The sequence below is a fragment of the Apiospora aurea genome, assembly GCF_038362705.1.
Source record: "Apiospora aurea strain CBS 24483 chromosome Unknown utg000005l_segment0_segment0, whole genome shotgun sequence".
Taxonomy (NCBI): domain Eukaryota; kingdom Fungi; phylum Ascomycota; class Sordariomycetes; order Amphisphaeriales; family Apiosporaceae; genus Apiospora; species Apiospora aurea.
The window spans coordinates 4,286,109-4,307,652 of NW_027117392.1; the positions used below are offsets into that span (position 1 = coordinate 4,286,109).

Here is a 21,544-nt window from a genome sequence, read left to right on the forward strand (position 1 = left end):
GATGGCCTGCTGGATGCCAGGGATACATACATACTTACACGTACAGTATTGATCAGCAAAAGCAGATCCATGTCTTGCATGCATACGTGTAGGAGCACAGCAGTATCAGCTGGTCAAACACCGAGACCTTCTTAAAATCCTCCATGGCTACCTGTACATAAACGTACTATTCGGACAGGGAATCGAATAAATGATTACGTGCCAAGCCCTTGCTTTCAACCTTATTGGTATTCTTCCAATCTCCAGGCTCGCCTCAACAATCGAACAGCCCCCAGCAAGCAGCTGCACCACCAGCAGCAAGCAGCAAGCAGCGTGCGCCGGCCAGTGGGAATTGGGCCAGATGCAAACCGAGGAACATGGAAGGGAAGAGGACAATAACACTGAACATTGAACATACCGTGCCACCTTCTCGGAGATATGAATTCTCCTTTCTGACATGGGACATTACTTAGATAGAAAGCTCAAGCCATTGGCAAATAACCCAATCCGGGAAACGAGCGACATTGTGGGCACTGGGATCTTCATTGACTTATTTCGCGATCGGAATGTCACTGGGTCTCAGACGCTGTCAATATGACGCACCTTTGCCTTGGTGTCACCATGGGATACCGTGATTGTGTCACAGTCTCATAAACAAGACGCCATCTCCATCGCATTCAACGAAAATGGATATGCAGGAAGCTACAGAAGCCAACTTTCCCCCAGGCTCATCCCATGCTCCTTGCATATCTCTGCCCGGCCTGGGACTCGTCACTGCCTCTCTCTTTCTCTCTCTGTCTGTCTCTCCTCCCTCTCTCGACTCAAGGCCGGACGTACCCAAAAGCTTCCCAACACATGCTCTTTCTTATGCTACCATGTTGCAGGCCCGCAACTTCACTGTTGCATGTTTCGAGGGGCAGGCCGATAGGGCTGCATCATTGACTTTCTCCTGTCGTTGTCATCTGCATATCTTCCCTGCAGCCAGTCATTATGTTTTGATTCATGACCAGTTGGTGGCTGGTATCTGTTGTTGCTGTCTTGGAGGTCCTTTTTGGCTCTTGGAACAATTTTTGGCATCTTCACTTTTTGGTTTGATAAGTCGACATCGTGCCCCGTCCTCGTCTTGGTCTTTGGCACCATGGCCGCTCTTGTATTGAGCAGTGAACCCCCACGCTTCCGCAGCTGTTCCGCCAGCGATAGAGCCGCCGGCAGCTGGGCCATGCCGGCCTCTGACCACCAATTGTCTATGAGACCTAGCCGGCCGAATCCTGACCTGTCCGACTGCGGTGCCGTCTTTCCCCTTACGAACTCTGAAGGATGGAAAGACTTGGACAATATTACAGCGTTGGGGCTGTCTCTGCACGCCGAAGGTGACGATGAGTCGCCGGCCTCTAATACCGATGTCCCCCAGATCAACTTTGGAGATGACTGGCATTCATATGAAGACACGAAGTCGCCTCGGGCGGCTAAGCCCTTCCACCGATGGATCAAGACTCTCCAGCGGCGGGCCAACCGGCCCCGGGCTCAGAGTTCGGAGGATGGTAGCAGCGGGTCGCAGGAGCTGTTTCCTCATTTGGGCGACAACATCTCGAGTCTCCGGCACCGGCAATCATCATCGGACTCTTCATTCGGCTATGTTGCAGGAATAAGGAGCGCGAGCATAAGCCTTGCAGGCAGCGCAATGACCCGTTCGAAACGGAACACCGTCAGATCATCTCGTTGCTCGAGAACAGAACGCAGCAGCAGGGCTTCCTACTCGCGGACGAGATTCTCAGAAGAGAGTACGCGGTGTGAGCGAACCGTGTCGATCGACCCTGCAGTGATGGAGCGCCAGCTGCAAAGACGCCGCGTCATTGAGGAGCTCATAAGCACAGAGGAGAGCTACATAGGAGATATCAAGTTCCTTATGAACGTAGGACGATACCTTTTACAACCCCATACATGCTCCAAGCTCATTATACTAATTTCCTGAGAAAAGGTCTATGTTACGATACTTGCTTCACTGCCAACACAGCAACAGGGACTCCGATCTTCAATCAACCGGAATTTGACAGATATCGTCGAGTTGCACGAGGATATCCTTGGTGAGCTACACCGTGTGGTTCCTAACTCGGAATATACTCAGCTGCAACAAGTCGTCCAACCGGGTCATAAGCCTACGACTAGGCCAAATCATCAGCGATGGTACAGTCTCGACTCGGTCCCGGAGGTTAAGGACGGGACACCGTGGCTGCAAGACATTCCCGGGATGATAGCTGAGCCCACCATTGCTGCAGACGTTGCGCAGGTGTTTGGCGAAAGGGTTAGTTGCAAGCCCACCCCCATGCCTTGTTTATGAGTCGTGTTGAACCTTGCGGCTCCGTACTAGATCCAAAGTCTAACGGTTGAACTCTTCTTAGATGTATCGTTTCTTCGTATACGAAGAGTACGGCGCCAAGTATGAGTTGATGATCAAGGACGTGGCATCGACTCATCGTGCAATGCCCCAATGGGAGACGTACCAAAAGGGGCTCGAGGCGCTCGCAGCTTCATTGGGGTCAGCCAACCACCATGTGGACCGCTCGAGAAAGTCACTCACCATCGGCGATCTTCTAGTTAAGGTACATTTGCGACTAATGTTGCTTTTATCCCACATTGCTTGATACTGACCCGAAACAGCCAATTCAACGAATCTGCAGATATCCCCTCCTCTTCGCAGAGCTGCTGAAGCACACTCCTGTGTACGACTGCCCGAATTCACATACCCAGATCGAGAACGTTCTCGTTCGATTACGCGAGGCTACGGCCGAGATCAACCGTGCCACCGACGATCCGTCTGTGAAAGTAACAGTGGAGAAGACGTGGTTGTTGCAAGATCGGTTGATCTTCCCAGACCAGGTACGCCTATGGTTGTGTTGTTGATACTGGTATTCCTTCGTACTAATGAGTTACAGTCTTTCGACGCGAACACCAAAGCCAACGTGCGCTTGTTGGGACAGATTCAGCTATGCGGCGCTCTGCATGTCTGCTGGCAGACAAGGAAGGGTGTCAAGGGACAATACATGATATGCTTGTTATACAGAGACTCTCTGTGTCTCGCGACTGCCGAAGGGCTGAATCAAGTATATGCCATCCAAGCATGCATCGGCTTGAACACAATAAAACTCGAAGAAGCAGACAATGGCCGCGGTAAGCCACCCGTACTTGAACCCCTACAGGTGAACGCTCATTTACTCACACCTGATAGGTCTCCAATGCCATACGGCCCCCTTTTCTTGGAAGTTGGTCTTTGAAATTGATCACCAGCTATACGAAATCATCATGACTGCCTGCACGCCGAAGGAGGAGATGGAATGGCGAACACGCTTGACTGGGTTGATCCCAAATGAGACACATGACCATCCCGAGGCACCCTTGTGTAGCTCACTATCTTTGGATATCAAGAGTCTTGGAACCGTATTTGGAAAACCAGGTATGTTAAACTTAGTATAACGCGTTCTCGAGTCAGACACTGACGTGCTTTACCAAGGTACTGTGGCGCGACGGCTTTCGATTCATCGGGCCACAACGGTTGGGCCCAAATCTTCCTTATGTCAGGTTATACTGAAAAACACCACACTATTGAGAGATCCATCAGGTTCCGGATCAGTGACTCCGATCAACCGCTCGCAGTCATTGTTGACCACGAACTCGAGAATCCCTGTTTTATCGCCGGGCCGAGGTGAACGGGCGCGCCTCGAGGCACTGCTTGCCGATGTGTGGAGTAGAGCGGCTCTGCCATTCCCCGGTATAACGAACCGGTCCAAGAGCGAATACCTGGTGCGCAACTCTGCCTCGGCCATGAAGAGGAAGCTCAGTGTTGCGAGTATTACGAACACGTTCCTGAAACGGACGCCGAGTACTGCGAGCATGAACAAAGCTCGGGAGAAGCTGGTCGATAAAACATCGGGCCGCGCGCCCCATGAAGAGAGCGGCGGCCTGGTCCGTAACACGGCCAGCTCGCCTACCCTGGATTGCGACTTTTTCACGCCGGAGCTAAGCCTAGAAGGCGACTTTGATTATGTGCAAGGCCGCCTCCCGGTGATCTGCGACGAGGCGGAACGAGCGAGCAGCTCAAGTCCCAACTTTTCGGCTACCGACGAGGCTTCTGCCCAGGGCACGGTCCGAAAGACCAGCCCTGTGCGACTGGAGCCGCGGCCGCCGTCAAAGCAGCGACAGCAAGACGAGACGACAATGTCTCTGTTGACACCACCCCTTTCGACATCGCCGGCGAACAGCCTGCGGCCGAGCCACACAACCACACAGTCGGTCAAGTCGCTGTCGCCAGCTTCGACGGACAGACGAAAGGAGAATGTGCAGCACCACGTGGAAGAACCAACGGCGCAATCCCCTCACGAAACGGTGCCGACTCTCAAGTCAGGCAGCAAGTGGACGAAAGTCGGCATGCTGCATCGAAGCCGCGTTACCGGCGGGCTCCGGAGCTTTTTCCGTTAAGCCACTTAATGAAACGATGATACCCCTCTTATGTTTTCTTATTGCATATTTTCGCCCGGGATATGGAAGGAGAAGATTCTGGAAATGGTCTTAATACTTTGAGTACTCTCGTTAACATGACTGCCCCTCCATATATTAGTGCTTGCTAGCAGCTTTTACGCACTTGGCCACGATGGAGGTTTTTTTGGTTGGTTCGCCAGTCAGTCCGTAGGTACGAGGCAGTCAGTCGATCAGCTTGTGTGCTTCGAGGGTGGTTTGTTGTTGGACAAGCGTACTGTTCGTTTTTTTTTCTTTTTCTTGGAAGCTTGTATATAGACTACGACGATACTCCCGTCCTTAGGAGAAGGGTATATTCCCTATGAATCCTCGTGCTGAGACGATGGCCGATAACTGCCTGGCTGTGCCTGATTGCCATGCCATGATGTCCCGCTCAACCCCTCCTTCTCCGTCTACATCGGCGATCTCGCAACCGCAGGTACCCGTCTCCGTTGCTGGTTCGGGGCCCAACCATTCTATCGATTTGCGTGCCCAAGGTCAGGAGAGAGCTGTATCTACTACTAGCAGTGAGTGACATATGATACGGCCCGGACCCTGATCTGATCTGGCTCAATTGATACAGTGAGGGGCAGTTCTATTTGTTTCTTTACGATGAGGTCCATGGTCCATTGGTGAAAGCCCACACGCCTGGTGTACCTATTTTTAAGCTCCAGAATGACGTAGAGCAATTCCAGCGGATGGCGGGGTAGCTTTTCTGGTTGCCGGGCGTCCCAAACAGTGCCCGGACAGCGGAGTGGCCAGTGCGGCAGTGGCAGGCAGGCAGGACTAGGAGGCAGGCAGGCCATTGTCGCGTGTCAGGCCATCAATTCATTTGCTGCAGCTGGGCGATGACGTAGCATAAGGCACTGATGCGCGCAATCCCGCAAACAACCCCGGGACAAAGTGGGAGGAAATCAAGCTTGCAGGGCCAGAGTACCTGGCTACGTGCCGGTTGGTTAGTACCAATAGCACCAATAGTACCAAGTAGTACGTAAGAAGGTATTCATGGCACAGCTGGGACGGCTTGGAAGCTGAGCTGGCCTCCTGCGTTACCCCTCCAATAAATTCCATCGACTGCGAGGCCTTCCCTTCGACCATCTTCACTTCTCAATCATACCAACCAACCAACACATCAACAATTCCTGTGATACCCCCACGAACAACCTCGACACACCCCATCAATCTAGTCTTTTTCAGAACTCACACATCATCAACCGTCAAAATGGTTAAGGGCGAAGCTGTACAGACCAAGTTCCACTACAAGAGCCAGGACGGCGAGGACTTCATCGTCTTCGTTGACGATGTCGAGACCATGAAGAAGTGGAAGGAGGACTCCTCCATCCCCATGGCCCACTTCATCTCTACCTTCAAGATCTTCGTCACACACAAGTGAGTTGTTCCCCACTACGCCTCTGTTTCTATTGCCCCGCGGCAACTTGGCGGATATTGGTCACCGTCCGAGACCATACGAAGCATCTGCTTGAGATCAGCGGCTAACCTCAATTCCTCCATCAGGCAAGGCACCCAGGGCCAGCTCGATGGTGCTTCCAAGGGCACACTGGAGAACGAGTTCGGCACCTCCAACGACGAGGAGGTCATCAAGGTGATTTTACAGAAGGGCACCCAAGAGACTTCTCAGGTAAGCCCACCAAGACACTGCGCCGTTCTGGCTGCCACACAGAAACGACTAACACTGAACAATAGTTCCCCGGCCGCGATGGTCCCAAGAACGATGCCCAGATGGGCAGCATCGTCAACGGTCAGCCCGGTACCCGATAAATGCGACAATGATACGTTGGTCGCATTCTGAGAAGAGTGAGGATGACTGCTCGGTTGTGCGGAGGCATATAGGCGCATCAATAATCGATAGCGCGACTAGGTAGTATTGCAGACGTACTCGGAGCTCGAAAGGATTTCAGAGACATACTCCCGGAAGAGTGCCTGCCTACCGGTCACAGTTAGCAATGAGCAATGCTCTGAATGAGACATGATATGAACAACTCTCATGCTAGCCCCTGATGGAATGAAAGTGATGCGAACCGTAATTACCAGTTTAGTATGGCAATGTCGGTTGTCTTTGGCCAATGTCCATGTCCGTATCGGAACACGTTCCGGGGTAATGATCTCCAATCTACTAAATCAGTCTCCGGCCATCGTTACCCTACCAACTGCTGCACCTCGACGCTCGCCAGAGAGCTGACGTCCTTCGGATTTCAGAAACTTCTGGTCCTCATCACCTTACCTGATAGGTTTTTGAGTACGGCTCGGGGCCTTGCCATGCTCTTCTGCAGCAACTCGCCTTCAGTCTGGTTGGGTGCTACGGACTGGAAGTCGGAGGGACGGATAAAAGTCGGTTACTATACCTACCAACCCCCGAACGGGGTCATCGAGCTACTTACTGCTCTGCCTGTCCGTCCCTCGCCACCGCCCGCGTCCGAATCCGTCCCAGAGCCCCGGGAGGTGGACTGGGTGGCCCGCCCATACAACCACTGCTATGCAGTACATTTCCCTGCTCGTGCGTGGCAATCTCCGGTGCGCTGGCACAGGAGAGAAGAAGCGGGCACGGCACTACCCACAAGTGGGATTCGGGGGGAGCCTTTTCTTTGTTTCGAGAGAGCACAGCCGGCTGCCCCCATATCCGGTCTCGTTTATCCACCCACGTTGTTCATCAAGTCGTCTGGTGTGTGCTGTTATCCAGCACCACCACGCATGTAGACCACCCCCCGTCTATACCATTGATAAGTGCTTCATCGGCAAAGCCCTAACAAACAGCCCATTAGACGGACGAGTGACTCGAGCGATAGTCATTCCATGATTGACCTGGGAAAGGCCTCGAATTCTGGGCTGAGACATGGCAAGGCCCAGAGCCTCGCTATAAGAGGCATGATACTCGCGACCGGGGGGAAATGCCATACATCTGACAGGTCATCCCCAGCCTGCAATGACGGGATGACGACGATGGTGATCAATACAGGGCAAGCAAGTACTAGGTAGACGACATTCTAATCCAGGCAGGTTCTAGATGGGACGATCGTGGAATTCTTACTTTTCGTTCGTCTCAGCGTCTTTTTTTTCATGTTTTGATCTACCTAATCCACTATTGCTGTCGCAAGATGAGGCGTAGAAGGAAAACCTGGAGAAAAGACGGAAGGTGTAAAAAAAGAATAAGAGACAGAAGAGAAAGAAAAAAAAAACATGAGACCACCGTTATGTGTCCCGATACACTCACATAGACACACAAGCCGCTTGTGGACCACCCCCTTTATGTGTGCGTGGCTTGGCAGCCAAATTCTTCAGCCGTGACCCGGCTGTTCGGCTTGGGGGAGGGGGGGCTTGCTTGGCTGGTTCAAGATGCCGCACAGCCAGTGTTTCGGAAAACCCGCCGATCTACCAGCATCCGACAGACCAGACTGCCAGGCAAAAAGAACAAGCGAGCGAGAAAGCACGGGCAGACAAGCCATGATCAGAGACACCGAACTGTATGACACAAGATGGGGACCCTACTACTGCTACTACTGTACGTCTTCCCAAGGCGGGTTTCGCATTTCCTTGTGTGCAAGTACAGCCAGCATGCATCGGGGTTGACATAGACATGGGCGAGGAGGGATTGTGGGACGGTGGGCAAAGTGGTAGCAAAACACGTAATAAGTCTTGATGCTGTTGACGACGACTCACGAGATTCTCAGGAGTTTTCGGGTGTGAGATATTTCGATCCCATCCCATCCCATCCCTTTCGGATGATTGTGGCAGATTGGTATCGTCATGCACGGAAGGGGGGGAGAGAGAAAGAGCAGACGGCCGTGGCAAGTGCCATCTCAACTCAAAAATTAAGCATGATTATGGGACCGATTCATGGGTCGATTTGAGTTGCCGTCCCCGGACTGGAAAGAAAGTGAGAGACAGCTGGAGATGGGGCGAAAGTGCTATGACACGGTGTTTTTTTTCCTTCTCATTTCTATGGTCCAGTTCCCCAGGTGACGATTCGACGAGTGGGTAGCATCATGGCACTTTGTCAGAATTGAATAACTACTGGTGACGTATCTGACTGAAACCGGGTGGTATAATTATGTGTAAAATGTTAGAACTTGCTTGGTTTAGCTTGGCTGCTACACGCAGTGCAGAGTATTATATCGCGACGAGTCTAGAACCAGGTGCGTAAAAACGTGGGTTAGGAAATCTTGTACAGATCTTCGGCCTATCCGACCAAACCCCCAGACCGTGACTTGACTGGATGGTAAGTTCGCGATATCCTCTGTTTTCGTAGGTAGCGTTTCCCAGAGCCTCCTCTCTCCCTATACCGCAACCGTAGCCCCTTGGGACAAGGGTATCCTCGATTGCTTCTGATATCATCATCCCCGCCTGGCCGCCGTGAAGGCGCCGGCCCGAGCCCGTAAATCATCGACCATTCCGTTTGCTGTGGCTCTCGATCAGAATCGTGGGCAGGTCATCCTCCCTCCTGGCCTCCCTCCGTGGAGGCCGTCGTAACACGATCCGCAATATGGACCGGTAATGCTGAATAGTATCAAATAACGCCGTAGTGTAAATGCCAGATGGAGCCAGACAAAAGGTTGAACTCCGCTCATCGATGGAGAAGGGGAATGTGCACACAAGGTTCGGCGGTGATGATTTGCTATCCAATTCTCTATGAGCAGAATGAGACACGGGCCCGAGACTTTTTTCGATCGATATAAGCGTCATGATCACGCCTTAGATCCGCCACCACGGTTGCGCTGAGGTAAAGTCCAGGGCTTTGCACAAATGATCTGTTTCATACGGTTAGTGGCTGTGGACGGTTGTTTCCGGAGTGATGGATATTCTCATACCTCGCCTTCAGAGTAGGCCCAAAAGTAGATGACCATGGCCACAAGATAGTAGACGCCGGCATTGGTGCCTTGGTAAATCAGGAGGGCGCACAGAGCGAACAGAGGCAGGGCAGCGAGACGGGCTTCGAGACTGCGGTGAATGGATGATCCAGCCAGGAAACCAATAGGCCACTCCCACGCCAACATGACGAACCCCAAAACCAGATTGATTATCTGCAGAACCGGAACGGGCTTGACACCGGCGTCAAGACTTTTCGTGAGGAAATCCCAGAAGATCTTAGGCCAGAAGAACGACTCGAAAGCGGCCACGATTTGGTCTGAGAGGCTGTTAGTAATCCGTCGGCTTCCAATCCCCCCTTTATCATGAACGGGTCCACCTACAAGATGCGGCTGTGATGGTGATGAGCCTCGCCCAGTGGTTCTTGATGAGTCTTCCCATTATGTCGATTATAACCGAAGCCCGAATTTATAGCGCTGGTCTTCCGTATGCTCTTCCACGTCGATCTTGTTTTCTCCTGTTCTGTCCCCTTGTCGAATAATATCTCTTTTCCCCGAGTCGGTTTTTGATGCTGACCCCAAGACGATTATCCAACTCGAAGAACAACCCAAAATAAACCACCAAAGCCGTAATATGAAATAAGTTGATTCGAAAAGAAAGTAAAGTGCAAGGTAGCCAGACCTGCAGTCGCGTCGAACAGAAATCGCCGATATGAAAGAAGGCTATCGACAGTGCACAGCGCTGGCAAGTAGGAAGAAGAAAAAGAAGTGAAGGGCAAGAGCAAGGCCAAGAGAGAGAGAAGGATGATTGGTGATGGGGGGTCTCAGTGGACTATATCAAGCGGCCGACTGGGGTGGTGGTGGTGGTGGCTCCTGCGTGGGAGCAGTGCTCCCGTGGAGCGATGGCCTGTGTCAGAAGCCGACACAAACAAGCCGGGCTGGTGTGGGTATCAGATGTTCCTGACGTGAGGCTGAAGGCCTCTAGTTTGAGATCCACGTTCTGCTAATCCGATCTATCGTGACGGCGGGCATGCGTGCGGCATTGGCAGCATCCGTGACCGAGTCTGGGACAGCCGTGTATCCCTTGGTGGAGGGCTGGACGGCTTGGTACGCAAGGGCAGATAGCGTTGTTTGGGAGCGGGTGATCAAGGACAGCCTAGAGATTGATAGCCGGCAGGGGTGTTGGGCCGAACGCCTGTCTAGGAGATGTTGGTTGCGGCTCTGCGTAGTTGCATTGAAGAAAGGTTTGGAGATCAGACAAAACGGGGTGCCGGGGGAGAAGGGGTCTATTATGAAGCAACAGGAGCCTCTTCGTGTAAGAGAGGGCAGATCTTCAGACATGCGGAGGCATGCGAGCTTAAGAGCCAGCATGGACTGGCGGTGGATCCGGATGGGAGAAAAACCGCCATCGATATGCAGCTCGCTCGCTCGCATCCAGCATCCCAGCCGACTGACTGTACATGATTCTGATGGTTCGTTCCCTTCAGGCGTGGCCAAGAGAGGCAGCAGGGCCAATCGCAGGCGGCTGCACGAGCGGGTAGAATCTTGGGGGGCGCAGAGAGAGGGGACGCAGAGGGGATGCTGCGGGCCTTCACTCGAGGCCTGCATGGGGTTTTCGAGGGCAGCACGGCGGTTGCTGCAGACTGGCAGCAGACCTCATAATGGGCAGGATCGGGGGCACTATTGACCCTGGGCTGCTGTGCTAGGCCACGGCATGGCTCGATTGGACAGGTCGAATGGGGACGTAGCCGTTAGTCGGGCAGGGCCCCATGAAGAAGCGCAGTTGGCAAGGCGGTTACCCAGCATTTTACAGGCATTTTGCGTGTGAGCCAAGCTGCAAGCAACACGGCCAAGAGCAGTCAGGAGTAGGTATCTCTTGAGAGATGCGAGCAGCGTCGGGTGTGGGAGGGCACGAACTCGACGTGATTGGGCTTTGCTGGGCGGCTAGAAGTTGCCGTTGCTCCAATGAGAGCCTCAGCCGCGCTGTCTCATGCATTGATCTGACAGGGGGCAGCCCCCGAGCCATCCATCCGCGCAGCAAAGAGGCAGGGTGCTGGGCAGGGGTCCAGGGTCGAGTCTCGGGTTGTTCTAGCCTAGGTTTTTTTTTTTGAAGCATCTCCGTTGAAAAAGGGTGGGTGCGACGGACGGGCCTCCGCCTCTGTTACCACATCAGGCATGCGAGCGAAGTAGCAGCAGAAGAAAAAGAAGAGCCCATCTCTGGTTGCTCATTCTAAATGATTAATTCATCTCGTCTTTCGCCAGTCGACCGGATTGCACGGATGGAACGGAAAGCTGGGAATAAGGACCACGCTGCACCGTCTCGACTCTCGAGTCGCTCGCTCGTTGTCGTGCCAAACCACCTAAAGGCAAGGGGGCACAGGCGTCCATGTCAACTGGTGTGCTGACCGCTCCGCTTGACGTTGCCGTGGCGTCGAGCGTACAGTGCTGCTCACATTGGGAGCTACCTGTCCGTGAGCCCGTCGGCGTTGTAACGGCAAAAGCTTGGGATGCGACGAGTCGGCAGGCTTTTGGAAAAGACAGACAGCCTACCGGGTCTAGGCATGGGCAGGTTTCGCAGCTGAGACAGGTCAAGTTTAGAGACGGGGACATCGTGGCCCCCGCTCCCCTGTTCACGGATCAGAGAGCCAAAATCCATGGGACGACTTTAAAAAAATGGCCTTGTTTAAACAACATGAGATGGATGGGCTTCCCCCTCGGGAAACAGCTAATCTAGATTACGCTCATAAGGTTGTGGGCGTTGAAACATGCCAAAATTGAAGCTTGACTTTACCATCAGATGCCGTTAACGTTTGGGAGACTGAGCCAGCCCGCTCTACCATCCCGCTTTTTGGTCTCAGAATATAACCTTAGGTTCTCTAAGCATACTCTTTTTTTTAATGTTGTTTGATATCTTGGCCCCATCGCCACTACTGGCGAAGGGTAGAAGAAAAATAGGGCTTGGCTCCGCCCACTCGAATGTCGACAAAAAAGAATCGTGAGATTGGGACGATGGGATGCAAGATTTCGGATTTCAGGTTACTCATTCCTCCACACCGAAAAACCACTGCTTGTTCCGTCTGACCCCGACGGTACTCAATTCATGAGATGGTTTCTCATGCTAACCGGTTAGGAATTAATATACACGGCAACTTATGTACAGGCTGCTTCCTGCAGCGTGCCATAATCCCGCGCATGCACACTAAGCGTGCAGGTGTGCCGGTAGTTTATTTTTATCGGCGGTTGGAGAAGCACGTTGATTGGGCCGGATCGCTTCATGCGATGGCCACCATATGGCATCGGCGGTGTAACAACAGGTGCATGTGAGTATGTAAGCAAGCCTGGCCAGTCCATCACTTTCGAGGCTGGCTCCATGGCAGAATGCAGGCGATTTTCGGATGGAAGAAGGCCTGCCTGTGTAGTTGGCCCTTATGACCCATACAAATCACATATGGTACTACTGCACCTCTCCCGCTGCAGACCCGGAGGTTGGGTCACACATCGAGACCTCCTTCTCGAATCGCGCTCACAGAAACAACTCTCATGGATGACCACCCCATGAATAGTGCATCCGTGCTGCAATATTACCAAGTATGCACAGATGATGACCATGATAAGTCTGGGGATCGATGCCGGCAGAGCACTTCCCAGTACTATCTGAGCGGATGCATATAGTTATGCTACCCTCTGGTTATTGGCAGTTCTGATAGCGATGGCCATTAGTAGTGGGAAACGTTGACTTTTTCACTCGACAGGTCCGTGTGTGCCGTCTCAGAAGAATATATGTACACACTCAAGCTATGGCCAGTCCTTCCACCGAAATCCAAGGAGCAAGTTGCCGCCGCCTACTTCCACGTCCCACCATGAACGCCTAGAATTACCCCGGAGCATGGCATAGCATTATCCGTGAGTATAGCGGTGACATCTTCTCACTTTTGGCGTATATACTTGGTGCAAGGACAAAGTATTTAGTCCATGGGGAACTCGTCGTTCCAGAAGCTGATGGCTCGCTCGGCTTCTGCTTCCCCAAGGTGCCCGACCAGTTCCTCTTTTCCCTGGGCACTTGTTGCCTTTTCCGACAGGTCTTTCATTCCCGTGGTGACACCGCTCAAGATATTGGCAGAATGTTCCGACAGGTTCTCCGCGCCAGAACAGTAGGGCAGCAGGCTCCGTGAGGCGGGTAGTGCCTGCTTGCCGCCCCCGGCCGTGGCCAACTGCCGGTGGAAAGCCAACAGCGTAACAGGCACCGCGTCAATGGACGAAACGGGAATGATTGGCATCTCGAGTCCATTCATGAGTCTTGTAGGCTTATTAGCTCTTCTGTGCACGCGCGCAAGCTATGGGCTGTGGGCACAGGCTAGGTAGACATGTACATACTCAAGTTGTAGCTTCATCAGCGACGCCGCAACGCTCCCCGAACGGCTCTGCTGCATGAAGAACACGATAACTGCATGCTGCCCTCCATCCAAATGGTAGAGACGTTCAATGCGTTGTCGAGCGGCGTCTGAGCCAACTTCTTGCGGGCACAGCAGAATGGCCCTCAGGGCTGGCTTGGAACGCCCATCTTTGGGAGGCAACGGCATCGCGACATCGTGAGACTGCAACTGTTTCTCTGCTGGGCGTCAGCGCCTACTCGCCCCCCTTGAAATGTTACGCGGCAATTTGAACCATCCATTACAAAAGTAAGTCAGAGGTACCGCACCTTTCCATCGAGGAGTACTGCTGCTCTGCAGAAGCGCCGATACCAGTGGCGCCCAATCAGGGCGTTTGCGGATGGACGTACAAAACAAAGGCGCTTCCATGACCAACTAACCGCCAGTAACGCCTGCCACCCAGTTGCTATTAGAGCTTATTCGCGGAAATGCCGCCTCTCGGTTGGGGTTTTGAAGATAGCAGCTGAAGTCCTGAGTACAGCCGTCCAGTGACAAGAAGGGTGTTGAATCCAGGGGCAACGGGGATAAATTAGAAGTGCCTACTTTTTGCACGTTGATCTTGATTTGAACCACCATTTGGAGTATTGCAAACAGTTCTAAATTTGTTCAATGTTGCTTGAAACCGGGCAAAGCAAGAGCTTTCCCTGCATTATGCGAAGGAAAGTCACCCATCGGTCGCACCTTCCTGCCAAATACGTACCTAAACATACGCACACACTTTCTGGTTCCCTCTCGGTTTGGATCATAACTGACGAATGTGTCATAAAATATTGACCTGGGCTATGTGGTCTATACAGTAATCGGGACTGCTTACCACCATAGTTCAGTCGACACACTCAAGAGAAATAGATATATGTAAATAGTCGTTTTTTTCCTCCTCAACCTTTGTTGGAGCTGAGATGGTCGTGGACCTCGTCGAGGTACATGTATGTACAATGGCCATCTGTATACAAGAATGAGACTTCTATACCATCCATAGCAGAAGCCACTGATCGAGTAGGGCTTGGGGCAGACAAATCTATCTAAGTATACACAACATAAACTTGTAATATACAGATATAAATGGCGCGCAGTACGTCAGCATGGTAGTATACTCACCACTCCCAGCTGACCGCACCCAACACATTCAGCCGATGCACGATGCAGTCGTCAATACGATCACGACGCCGGCGGCGAGGCTGTAGGTGTTGCAGTAGGCGCCGGGGGCAATAGTGGCTGCTTGGTCTTGGGATCTTTGAAGCCCCTGAGGGCCTGTTCTAGTGTCAGGATGCGACTCTCTTGGCGCATCTTTTCCCTTTCGCGCTCTTCTTCTAGTTGGGCGAGCTTGGCATTCAGCTCTTTTATCCGTTCGGCATTATGGTCCGGCTTTTGGGAGGACCTCCACCACTCGTAGACAATCAAGACCATGGCCACACTAAGGATGAAAGCATCTCCAATGACATCGGCGAACAAGTCAACGGCCTTGGCTTCGGGCAGTGACCGGAACTTTCGCTTCCAGACGCTCAGTATGTTAGAGGGCCGGTTTGTCCGCGCTTGACTGGCCGTGAAGCCGTGTTTCGCCTTGAACTCTTCCTCTTTCTTGATCTGCTCTTCCGTCTTGACTGTCGGCGCTTCGGCCTTCTCCTTGGCACGCGCGATAGCCTCCGGGTCTCGTAGCAGGGCGACCGACATACGCATATTTAGCTGATGGATGGCCTGGCCATATCGGGCGGCGAAGCGGCGAAAGCCAGGGTGATCGTGTGCCTGATGCTTGATGCGATTCTACGCCACGTCAACGTCCGGACCGTCGTGCAGTGCAGGGGGGAGTAGACACTTACTGCACCATACTTGGATACATGCCTCAGGAAAAGCGAGGCGAGCTTGAATAACGGAAGGGCTACCATTTTGCCTCCGACTCCATGTGATGTAGGAGTTCTGGGGAAGCTGTCGTTGCCTGGGTTCGAGGGCATAAGCAGCTCAAGAAGCTCTCAGCCCTACTCTATTGTTGCTCGGAGCTTCCGAGTAGGACCGGCCGAATAGCAGTAGGGGCAGCCAACTATCGCACTCCACGAGCGGGACGAGGCAAAGAAGTCGAGGGCAGGAATCTTGCAGTCAAAGCAACCGGTGCAGACGTCACCGGCAGAGCCGTGTATATGATGGATGCTCGACGTGGGTGAATCTTGGTGGGTCCGATGTTCTCCCAATGGAAGTGGGATGGATTAATGGAAAATCGGAGGTTCGGAGCTTAGTAGACAAGGCCAATACCCAGCTTAGCGAGATGGCCGCTGCGTGTCCGCTGTCCGTCCCCCGGTGGGCGGTTGCCCGAGTGAGAGTGCCCCCTCTCTCCCCCCCAAGGCGGCCTAAGCCAGGCTCACTAAAGGCTCGCTAGCTCACCATTTTAGACAAATCAAAGCCAATTGATGCTGCTGTTGCCTCGCCAACCGGTGAGGCCAGCCAGCATTACCTTTTCTGGGGCCCGCTAAACCAAAAGTCACCACGGCATCCACACTGAATGAATTCAGTTCAACTTGGCCCAGCAAAGCAAATGTCTTCTCGAGACCGGCGTGTCATCATACAAAGAGTTTCCTATTCCAACAAGAAGGCTGAACTCTGACTTTTGTCTTTCTGACCTCGTCACGACTCGCGTTGCAACTGTGCCTGGCTTGACTGTGTTGTTTATTTCGCTTGATGCTGTTGCACCTCGATTCTGTAAGTGTCCCGTCCCCCTCCGCTCACCTCCTCTGGCCAGTGTGATGTTGTTCCCAACCGAGCTTCGGACTCGCAGCGGGAGGCTTGGAAGAATAAAAAAAGTACAGCGATTACGTCTTGCCCAAAAATCCAATACGCATCTCGTCGGTGGCATTTTCTGGGAAGCCAGAACCGCTCTCACCAAAACGAACTCGTCGATGCCCACAACACACCATAGCACCACAAAACAATATGGGAGGAATCCAAGCTGATATTCTACCTTCAACCCGCAGATCGACCCCAACCCGACAACGCAAACAGAAGCCTGCTGGGACCAGTAGGCTTTTCTGTTGCTTGCCACACCCTCTTGCCTTCTGGCGAACTTGTGTCCAGTCAAATGGCGGACAGAGTTCACGCAGCAAAGCAAGGCATTGATACCGACGCCTTGTCCCCGCGGGACGTAAACGTCGTCCAAGGACCGAACAGAGCCACCGTGGACGCCGCCAAGGTAAAAGCCGCCCTGGCTTCCAAGGCGGCTCAAAAAGACAAGGAGCATCCTCCTCCGCCCCCGGCCCAGGTTTATGAGCCGCCCAGCTCCGATCGCAGAGATGGCGCGACATACCAGGTCGGCAAGATGCTCGGCAAAGGCGGTTTTGCCGTATGCTACGAGGGGCAGATACCTGGCCACAGGAAGAGGTATGCCTTGAAGATCGTCAAGAGCAAGATGCCGCCCAAGATGGAGCAAAAGGTTTGTCTCAACTCAACTTCCATCGGCAGTTTCAGAGCTTGTTGTACTCACAGGTGATGGCGTCCAGTTCCAAACCGAGCTTCAGATCCATTCCAAGATGCGCCAACCAAACATCGTCCAATTTTTGCGAGCATTCTCGTTTGACAACTCCACCTATCTTGTGCTGGAGCTGTGCCCGAACGGCTCTCTCATGGACATGGTCAAGCGCCGCAAGGGGCTGACGGAACCCGAGGTGCGCTACTATTCTGTCCAGATAGCTGGAGCTATCAAGTATATGCACGCCAAAGGCATCATCCACAGGGATCTCAAAATGGGCAACATCTTTCTCGACAAACATATGAACACCAAAATCGGCGACTTTGGCCTTGCTGCTTTGCTGGTTACCGGCAAGGATATGCAGACTATTCGTCGAACCACTCTATGTGGTACACCCAACTACATCGCACCCGAGATTCTGGAAAAAGGCCGCAAAGGCCATGACCATATGGTTGATATCTGGAGCTTAGGTATTATAATGTGAGAGTCAATCTTAGCAAGACTTGCGTGGGAACTTTACTGACTGACTGCATAGGTTTGCGATGCTCACATCGAAACCCCCGTTCCAGTCGTCAACAACCGATGAAATCTACCGGCGAGCGAGAAACCGAGACTATGAGTGGCCTAGCCCTGAAGGGACCAACAAGTACATCAGCCAGGAGGCCAAGGGAGATAGTCGCGGACATGCTCCAGGATGCCGACAAGCGGCCCGACCCCGACAGCATCGTCAAACACGACTTCTTTTATTCGGGATATATGCCAAGACTCAACGAGATCACCTCGAAATTCAGAGACTACCCGCCCGACAGCGAGGACTTTTACACGATCGAGCTTACGCGCGAGATGGCTTCCCGTAATCTACAGAATCTGAAAGAAATGTCGCGGACTTGCGAAGTCGGCCCCTGGTGCAACGTCCAGAAGGTTTATGCGAGCACTTGGAAGGAGGTCGCGCTGGAAGAGAAAGCCGGGCTTACCCCGATCATTCCGCTTGTCGAGGGGATTGTCTACCGCCCATATGACGAAGTTGCCAGAGAGCAGAAGCTCATGCAGCCCCAGATTCTGCCACCTCCGCAACTCCCTAGCAGATCGGGCGAGGAGTCAACAATGTCTACACAGTCGGGCCCGACAGGATTACTCAGAGCGCCGCCGCAAAGCTTTGCAGCTCAGCAGCGAGCCCAGGGTCGACCGACAAAGCCAGCTGGAGTGGTTCGATCTCGTACGGCGGCCGAGATGGCAATTGCGCCCACGGCGAGCGGCACGGTACGATCTCGCCCCAGGCGTGAACTACCCCGGAGCAACACAGATGATAATATCCTGTCACAGCCTGCCGAGCCGGCGGCAGAGCGGATCTCACTCCCCATAAGAACCCAGGTACCAGCTTCCCGGCTTCAACCGGCTGAAGGCAAGAAGTCATATTTGATCAAGGTTGAGGAGAAAGACATCCGTGCTGCCAGTGCACCTGCTCCTGCGCCTGCACCTGCGCCTGCGCCTGCACCAGTAGCTGCACCGAAGGTCGCTCCGAAAGCAGTCGCAGCTTCAGCTTCGCAAGCTGACAGCCAGATGGGCACGCTCTTCAGTCCGTCAGAACGCCAGCATACTGTCCCAGAGACCCAACCCGACGTTGTGCTTGAACGCTTGCGACGTCTTCAGGCAGAGCTAGAGCGGGCGTTGAACTCGAGATCAATGGCCATTGTTGGCAAGGCCACGACACCCTCACCGCCACATATTGTGGTAAAATGGGTGGACTACTCGAACAAGTTTGGACTGGGCTATATACTCAATGATGGCAGCGTGGGGTGTGTTCTCAAGAGTGTACCGGGCAGCGGCAAAGGCAGTAAGCCAGTAATGCTTCCTCCTTCCTGCATCCTGGTCCACGAGGCAGAGCGGCACTGTCAGCGACGTCATGACCCCAGCTACTCGGACCGGCACCAGATTGTACCAATGTCTCAGCCCATTCAGTTCTTCGAGAACAATGGTTCGACTGGGTTATCCACGGTTTCCGTGCACCCCACACAGTTCAAAATTGGTCTGAACCCAGACGGAAGCGCGGGCAAAATCCCCGTGGGGAAGGACATCTACGACCACAGAAAGAGGGAGCATCTAATTTTGTGGAAGAAGTTTGCCAACTATATGATGGCATACGGTCGGGACCAAGAGGCGACGGACGAGACAGGCCATGTCCAGATCCCCATGAACACAGACCCTGCGCTGCCTCCAAGCAACGTCGTGACGTTTTATCAGCGCATCGGCGACGTGGGCTGCTGGGTCTTTGCCGACGGGCACCTGCAGTTCAACTTCCCTGACCACACCAAGATCGTGCTTGATGCCACTGGTACATGGTGTCACTTCTGGCATCTACCTCAAGAGGCCGCCACGAAGCTCATGGCGACTGGTGAACTGGACGAGACCGCCCTCGACGAGCGTGCCGTGCTCAGCTACCCGCTCCAGACCCTGCTCAACTTTGCTGCCAAGCCCGCGATCCGCCCAACACGCAATACCACGCGCAAACGGCCAGAGATCAACCCCATGCTGCAAGGAATCCCGTCTTCGAACGACTTCCGCCGCAAGGTAGACTTTATCAAGAATGTAGTCAAGGAGTGGGTCACCAATGAGGGCATGGGCAACAGTAACATGACCCGCGACAAGCGCCTCAAATGGGTTGGCTGCCGCGAAACAGTCCATAGCGGTCCAAGTAAGCACGTCTGGGTCACGATCGGTGCGCGCTGGGGCGATGAGAGGTTTACGGCTGTAGTCGATCCCAAGAGGCCCCATGAAATTGGGGAGGATCTTGAAGAGAGAAAGAAGACATCTACTACAGCTTGAAAAAGAAGAAGAAGAAAAAGAGGGTGTTGGTGATGGACAAGGGCGATCTTGGTTGTACGAGCATCCAAGTTCCGAAGTTTGATGACTGGAAAGGGGTTGGTTGGACGGGGTTGCGTTGGGATCTTTTTGCGCTTGCTTTTGTCACGCCGTCTACGAGAAATCATGGGGGGCGTTTTGGGGATTTCACGTTAATAATGACTCCACGAGAGCCTGCTTGGGAGGGGAGGGCTCTTTGTTTTCTTCTACTTCTCATCGCATGGCGTAGCGTGTATGGAACTAGTATATACCTTGCATATTTACTAAAGACCTCTGCTGATTCCTGCTTTAGACCTTTCTTATTATGGCATGTGTTTACTAGTGATTGTTGACGAGGTATATATACCTCGAGACAGAAGTAGTAATGCATTGGTTGTAGCAGACTACCCAAGACTCAGTTTAATAATACAGCTATAAAGGGGGTAACTCAGGTCCATATCCAGTTAGATCCAACCACACCTACATACTTCGTGAAGACCAAAGAGTGTTACATACGGGAAGATAATTCATGCTGGCATACTAATAAACACTGAGCCAGAGGAAGCAGTTTAGACTAAAGTTTACTGGAGTTGAAATGTGTGAGGTTGGGGTTTCAAGGGGGCTGGTTTCACCATCACATAACAGGTTGCTAGCCAGACAGCATAACATCACTACCGCAGCCACTAGCCAGTTCGTTGGATAAATGCAGCACAGGCTCACGTGAGTTCAGCATAATTGGCATTATTCAGATTGTTGGTTGAGTATTGTACAGCTATCGAATCCAACAACGATCAAGGCGGGGTGGGGTGGGGGGACTCGGTATCGTGGCTTGCTCCCTCATTCTGTCTCATCATCATCTCTCTCTCTCTCTCTCCCCCTCTTTCGGTATTTCACTCGCACGCTCAACACAAATAACAACAACAACGGCAACGAGCAAAATAGCGTCTCCGGCCATCTCCTCATCTTCATGCAAGCCTGCCTGCCACACGTCGTCATATCCACAAGACGTAAATGGGAAAATAGAGACATAGGAGAGGAGAAAGAACAGCGGCGGAGAAAAGAAGAAGAAGAGAAAAAAACGAACGCCGGTTGTGACACGACCACCAGATAGACATTAAGGCCTTATAAACGCGACCAGGCCATATGCTTTTCCCCACCAGACGCAACGAGTCGTGAACACAATGCAAATGCAATGTCCTTCTGACTTCAGGGAGCAATTGTGCAGAAAACGAAGAACAGCAACAAAAACAGAGCCACCCTTTCCTATCCTGTGTCTAACCGAAGAAACTTCCGCATAAAGACGCAAAACTGCCGCATTCCTTGTCCTGAAATTTTGGGGTGCTATGTACGGACCCATCCAATCATTGGCGAGGGCCGCGAAATGCTCGATTCCAGCTTGCAACGATGGTAGTTTAGTGCGTGCTGATGTTTGACGTGCTATTGTGTGGGACATATCCAAAATGAAGCCGCAAGCCGATGATGTCGGGGCTTCCTGGGAGGCTCGGCCAAGATGGCAT

At 52.9% G+C, this 21,544-nt stretch overlaps 6 protein-coding genes across 6 annotated transcripts; 3 read left to right on the plus strand and 3 right to left on the minus strand.

Annotated features, from left to right (window-relative positions):
* Positions 1-1,117: 1,117 nt before the first annotated feature.
* On the plus strand, positions 1,118-4,452 carry PG986_007892 (RhoGEF domain-containing protein; the record flags this gene model as incomplete). The annotated part of the gene is made up of 7 exons (XM_066844114.1): positions 1,118-1,891; positions 1,958-2,281; positions 2,379-2,579; positions 2,638-2,856; positions 2,913-3,147; positions 3,206-3,430; positions 3,467-4,452. 7 exons carry the CDS (start codon positions 1,118-1,120, stop codon positions 4,450-4,452), a joined length of 2,964 nt encoding a protein of 987 aa, XP_066700226.1.
* Positions 4,453-5,710: 1,258 nt separating this feature from the next.
* PG986_007893 (SEC14 cytosolic factor) lies at positions 5,711-6,267 on the plus strand (the record flags this gene model as incomplete). Its single annotated transcript, XM_066844115.1, has 3 exons — positions 5,711-5,877; positions 6,004-6,127; positions 6,193-6,267. 3 exons carry the CDS (start codon positions 5,711-5,713, stop codon positions 6,265-6,267), a joined length of 366 nt encoding a protein of 121 aa, XP_066700227.1.
* Positions 6,268-9,188: 2,921 nt separating this feature from the next.
* PG986_007894 (pro41 protein) lies at positions 9,189-9,750 on the minus strand (the record flags this gene model as incomplete). The annotated part of the gene is made up of 3 exons (XM_066844116.1): positions 9,189-9,251; positions 9,312-9,628; positions 9,693-9,750. The coding sequence occupies 3 exons, from the start codon at positions 9,748-9,750 to the stop codon at positions 9,189-9,191; spliced, it is 438 nt and encodes a 145-aa protein (XP_066700228.1).
* A 3,523-nt stretch (positions 9,751-13,273) lies between these two features.
* Positions 13,274-13,888, minus strand: PG986_007895 (uncharacterized protein; the record flags this gene model as incomplete). Its single annotated transcript, XM_066844117.1, has 2 exons — positions 13,274-13,625; positions 13,683-13,888. The coding sequence occupies 2 exons, from the start codon at positions 13,886-13,888 to the stop codon at positions 13,274-13,276; spliced, it is 558 nt and encodes a 185-aa protein (XP_066700229.1).
* A 1,008-nt stretch (positions 13,889-14,896) lies between these two features.
* PG986_007896 (uncharacterized protein) lies at positions 14,897-15,621 on the minus strand (the record flags this gene model as incomplete). Its single annotated transcript, XM_066844118.1, has 2 exons — positions 14,897-15,499; positions 15,556-15,621. 2 exons carry the CDS (start codon positions 15,619-15,621, stop codon positions 14,897-14,899), a joined length of 669 nt encoding a protein of 222 aa, XP_066700230.1.
* Positions 15,622-16,802: 1,181 nt separating this feature from the next.
* Positions 16,803-20,012, plus strand: PG986_007897 (uncharacterized protein; the record flags this gene model as incomplete). The annotated part of the gene is made up of 3 exons (XM_066844119.1): positions 16,803-17,153; positions 17,221-17,659; positions 17,725-20,012. The coding sequence occupies 3 exons, from the start codon at positions 16,803-16,805 to the stop codon at positions 20,010-20,012; spliced, it is 3,078 nt and encodes a 1,025-aa protein (XP_066700231.1).
* Positions 20,013-21,544: the final 1,532 nt, after the last annotated feature.